Source organism: Cyanistes caeruleus, unplaced genomic scaffold, assembly GCF_971803275.1.
Source record: "Cyanistes caeruleus unplaced genomic scaffold, bCyaCae1.hap1.1 HAP1_SUPER_30, whole genome shotgun sequence".
Classification (NCBI taxonomy): domain Eukaryota; kingdom Metazoa; phylum Chordata; class Aves; order Passeriformes; family Paridae; genus Cyanistes; species Cyanistes caeruleus.
Window position 1 is genome coordinate 1736959 of NW_028256295.1, and position 5201 is coordinate 1742159.

At 53.7% G+C, this 5201-nt stretch overlaps 1 protein-coding gene across 1 annotated transcript; it reads right to left on the reverse strand.

Annotated features, from left to right (window-relative positions):
- Positions 1 to 3821: 3821 nt before the first annotated feature.
- On the reverse strand, positions 3822 to 4754 carry LOC147645272 (olfactory receptor 14J1-like). Its single transcript, XM_086874863.1, has one exon. It carries the CDS (start codon positions 4752 to 4754, stop codon positions 3822 to 3824), a length of 933 nt encoding a protein of 310 aa, XP_086730989.1.
- Positions 4755 to 5201: the final 447 nt, after the last annotated feature.

Below are 5201 nucleotides of genomic sequence, written 5' to 3' on the forward strand. Positions count from 1 at the left end.
GTCACCGCCAGCTCCTATGTCACCACATGTCACAAAGGGCTCTCTGACACCCTGTCCATTTCCATCCCATGGTGACCATGTGTCACAAAGGGCCCTTGCACACACTGCCACCTGCCCTTGGGCTGCCCCATCCCCCCCAAAGTGGCCCAGGTTGGAAGGAATCCCTTGCCCAAAGTGTCTTAGACAGCCCGACAGGATCTTTAGGAACGCCTCAAACCATCAGCAAACGCTGCCCTGCTCTGCAGGCTCAGGGCAGCAGAAGGAGCCCCCAGGGCTGCCGACGCAGCCACAGCAGGAAGGGCACGGGGCCTTGCACAGAATCTGGCACGGCCTCCTTGGGACATGTCCCGGCTGGTGGCCATTCTAAATTCACAGGTGTGACACAGACAAGGAACATCTGGGCCAAGGCACGAAGTGTCCACTAGAATGTATTTTAGCACATTAGAAAGACTTGGGAGGAATCCCAGAGGGTCATTTTTTGAAGCAAAGTGATCTGATTAAATACTGTAACCAACGGTAGGCTTGGTAAAAATTAGAAAGTGGTGAAAATGGACTGCCTAATGGAACTTTAAATGATCATCCACTGTTACAGTTGATGTTATTTTTAAGAAAAGAAGACAAATGAGACCAAGTGATATGTGCAGACACATTTTTTTACCCTGAAGAATAAACCTGAGTGGCACAAAGAATATGGCTTTGATTTAGACCCCCAGGAGACTTTGGTCCTTCCTTTGGAAAGAGATAACAGGTGGAAAATAAAGAGATGTTGTTCAGCATGTAGTTTAGGGCAGAGATGTTTGAAACTGGCAAAAAAGCACGAGGAAGACACTGTTATAGATGTCCAAGACTCACAGCCGAGTTATTCCAGGCCAGCTCTACCTTCCCCCTCAAGCAACCAGTCCTCTCCCTCAATTAAATGAAAGTGAGAATGAGATGAATAATCCTGGTGAGGGGACAAGTGTGGGGATGCCAGTGACAACACGTACAAGGAATAAAACCAAGAAAGCTTTGCCTTTAGTCACCCCCTTAAGGCAAGTAGTGGGTCCCACAGGAGAAGCTGTGTGGGTGAAGATCCCCTTTTCTACTGGTGACCTGAATAACTGGCAGGAAGAAGTTCATAATTATAGAGAAAACCCTAGCAAAGTGGCAAAAAGATTGGAGTTAATAGTCAAGAACCGAGACCCAGACTGAGGTGATTTCATGATGACAGCGCTAAGGAAAAACAGATAAGGAGTTGGTGATGAAGATGGTCAGAGCACATGTGCAGGGAGAAATTGCTAGTGGAGCCTTACAGGGTACAGTGGACCAGTTGTTTCCTATTGTAAACCCTTTGTTGGGCCCGAATGATGCCAAGAACTATGCGATGTTAACTGGATACTGGGAACTGTGGGGGCCGAGGAAGCAGCCAATGCTGTAGCCACTCTCCCCTGGAGGAAAAGCCCATAGGAGGCTTTCACTGACCGCTCTCCCCCAGAGGCTACAGGCCTCGATGGGGAGCTGTCATTTTTACAGCCACACGTTAAGTGGTTCCCAACATGTCTTTCCCCCTGTATGCATATTATTTTTACCCTGTTGGCCCTTCCCCCTTGTTCCACCCCTGACTCCTCAGACCATTGTCCCTGTTGCTCCACCCCACCCCCTGCTTTTCCCATATAATCCCTGCTCTCACTGAGCCCGGGCCAGTTGTTGTCTCTGGGACCCTTCAGGAGAGAAGAATAAAGACCTCCTTGGAACCCCACACGGTGCCTCCCGTCTCTTTTCTTCGGCACCACCCGAGGAACAGTGGCCATTCCAAAAGCCCTTTGAAGGGCTCGCAGCTGAATCCCGGGGGCAAGGCAAGCGTGCCTGTGCGCCCAGGGGAAGTGCCACAGGAGACGCTTCCCTGGGAAGGTCGCGGCACCCTGACCACCTCCGCTCGCCGCGACAGGTGGGGCCCAACAGGGAGCTCTGCCAGCGGTTCCCTGGTTCCCTGGTTCCCTGGAGAAGCGTCTCCTGCAGCACCAGCTGCAGAAAGCAAGTCGCTCTCGGGTCTGTCACTTCCCTGAGGAAACCCCATCGCGTTTTAGCAAGGGCTATCCAAGGGGACACCGGGACCCTCCTAGGACCATCTGGGGAGTGAGGAGAAGATTTCCCCAAGGACCAGCCAGTGGGTGACACCACACCCAGCAGTTTTGGTTCACCCAGTGGAGGTGGAAAAAGCTGCTAAAATCGGGATTTGGCCTTTCTGGGAGGGTTTTGGAGACAGTTTTATACCCACAGGGAACAAAATCCTTCCTGGTTTTAACAAATCCTTTTGGAATGCTGCACACAACTCACCTGGGCTGGGAAAAAATGGGAAAAAATCTGGGAAAATCATAGATTTCCCACTTAACAGCTCCATCCCTTTGGAATGCTGCACATGACTCACCTGAGCTGGGAAAACCTGGGAAAATCGTGGAACACACACCTGAGGGAGAGGTTTGTTAATCCTGGCTCATCCCAGGAACTTCCATTCCTCAATCCAGAAAGGATGGGTTAGGGAGACCCCCAGTCTGGGAGTGCCTATGACACCTCCTAAAAAAACGTTTCCTTGCTTTTCCAATTCCAGAAAGGAAATTCCTGTATTATTTTCCATCAGGAAATTGGGTTAATTAAATTAGTGCAGGCTTTTCCACCAGCATTCCAGTCCTTGTCATTCCAGCAGTTCCACTAATCTCGATCCCAGGTGTGATTCAGAGGGTTGGGATTTCCTGGTCCTGAGCAACAACGTCTGCAGTGGCACAGGAAACTCACAGCTCATGGGAACAAACTTTCTGTGTGACTCCAGAGGCCACGACAAACCTGAGTGGTTTCCCTCCCATCCCCCAGCCCTTCCTGGCCCCAGGGGCTGATGGCATTTGTGCTCCCTCAGGTTCATCTCCCCACAGCAGCACCATGGGGGTGCTGACACCTGCTCTGGCCAGTCCAAACAGGGGCTCCTGAGCCAGTGCTGCCGTGTCTGTGCCTGCAAGGATGCGGCACCTCTCTGAGCTGGGGGAGAGGCCAGGGCTGCACAGGGGGGATGTTGTTGGCAGCTCCATGAGGACGCTCTGGGACGCTGCCCTGGGGTGTCCAGCGCAGTGGGGATGGATCAGTCCCTGCTCTGCTGCTCCTTCCCGTCTCCCCCAGGGACCTTGCAGAGCCCCAGCCATGCTGTTTGCCCCCAGCCTGCCCACGGCCACCCTGGGGCTGCTCACGGGGGTTTTCTGTGCTGAGCTTTGGCCTGGCCGTGTTCTTGAGAGAGCCTGGGCAAGGAGCCTGGAGCCCCCAGGCCCTGCCCTGAGGCGTCAGCGCTGCCCCAGCAGTGCCCATGGCCTGTCCCTGCTGCAGCCCCGGCACTGCCACCCCCAGGGCTGTGCCCGGCCCCGAGAGCACTCAGGCCCTGCAGCAACACCAGGGCCAGGAGGGCAGCGGGGCAGTGGCACGGGAGCAGCACTGGCAACACCAAGTGCTGCTGCTCCTGGGCACAGCTGCTGTGCCAGCACTGATCTGCCCCAGCTCTGCACACAGACACTGCTGCTGCAGCTCCAGAGAAGGGAACAAAAGGGGCATCTCTGCAGAAAACTTTGCTGGGAGATCCTTTAGTTCCTTTAAAGCCACCAAGACCTCAGCTCCTTATTGACACAGTGTGTGGGCACAGGGAAGGTGAAGAGAAACAAAATGAGAAATGGCACAAACAATGACATTTCTTTGTGGACAATATTGAAAAGTAAAACAAAGAAAAAGAACCTCCAAAATGAAACCAACAATAAGTATCAAAGATTACTTTTATTACAAGTGATTTGCAGAAAGTGGCCAACAGTTTAATGTTTCTGAAATGATCCAGTCATCATTCTCCACACTGCAGCCTTGAGCTCCTGGTTCCTCAGGCTGTAGATGAGGGGGTTCAGGGCTGGAGGCACCACTGAGTACAGAACTGACACTGCCAGATCCAGGGATGGGGAGGAGATGGAGGGGGGCTTCAGGTGAGCAAATGCTGCAGTGCTGAGGAACAGAGAGACCACAACCAGGTGAGGGAGGCAGGTGGAAAAGGCTTTGTGCCGTCCCTGCTCAGAGGGGATCCTCAGCACAGCCCTGAAGATCTGCACATAGGAGAAAACAATAAACACAAAACAGCCAAAATACAGAAAAGCACTTAGCACAATGAGCCCAAGTTCCCTGAGATAGGATTTGGCGCAGGAGAGCTTGAGGATCTGAGGGATTTCACAGAAGAACTGGCCCAGGGCATTGCCATGGCACAGGGGCAGGGAAAATGTATTGGCTGTGTGCAGCAGTGAATAGAGAAAGGCACTGGCCCAGGCAGCTGCTGCCATGTGGGCACAAGCTCTGCTGCCCAGGAGGGTCCCGTAGTGCAGGGGTTTGCAGATGGACACGTAGCGGTCGTAGCACATGATGGTCAGGAGGAAATACTCTGTTGTGGCATAGAAAACAAAAAAAAAGACTTGTGCAGCGCATCCTGTGTAGGAGATGTGTCTGGTGTCCCAGAGGGAATTGTGCATGGCTTTGGGCACAGTGGTGCAGATGGAGCCCAGGTCAGTGAGGGCCAGGTTGAGCAGGAAGAAGAACATGGGGCTGTGCAGGTGGTGGCTGCAGGCTACGGCGCTGATGATGAGGCCGTTGCCCAGGAGGGCAGCCAGGGAGATGCCCAGGAAGAGGCAGAAGTGCAGGAGCTGCAGCTGCCGCGTGTCTGCCAATGCCAGCAGGAGGAAGTGGCTGATGGAGCTGCTGTTGGACATTTCTTCACTCTGGCCATGGAGTGCTGTTGAAGGAGGAGAAAGTGACAAGTCAGGGGAGACTTTACTGAGCTATAGAAGCCGTTTCTCCCAGCCCTGCCCCTGCTGCTCTGTGCCACCCAATTTTCCTTTTCTCAGAGCCCTTCCTTCAGCCCCGTGCCTGGAGCTCTGCTGGGATCTGGCCCCATTGCTGTGATGAGCAGGGGCTCTGCCCATGGACAGTGAGGAGTCAGCTCTGCTCTGCAGCAGTGGGGTCATGGGAACGGGGTCAGGGGCCAGTCCTGGGGTTGGACTGCATCATCCCAAACTGCTCCTGAGGCAGAGGAGCCTGGCTGCATCTCCTGTCCCAGGGGTCAGGAATGGTGATGCCCAAAGGCAGTTTGAGAGGGTTTGGGTGTGCCCAGAGAGATCAGAGAGAAATGTGCAATGCAGGAGCATTGGCTGTAACTC

What these genes read in the sequence shown, in the direction of transcription:
- LOC147645272 (XM_086874863.1), bottom strand. Translation starts at nt 4,754, where the DNA reads ATGTCCAACAGCAGCTCCATCAGCCACTTCCTCCTGCTGGCATTGGCA.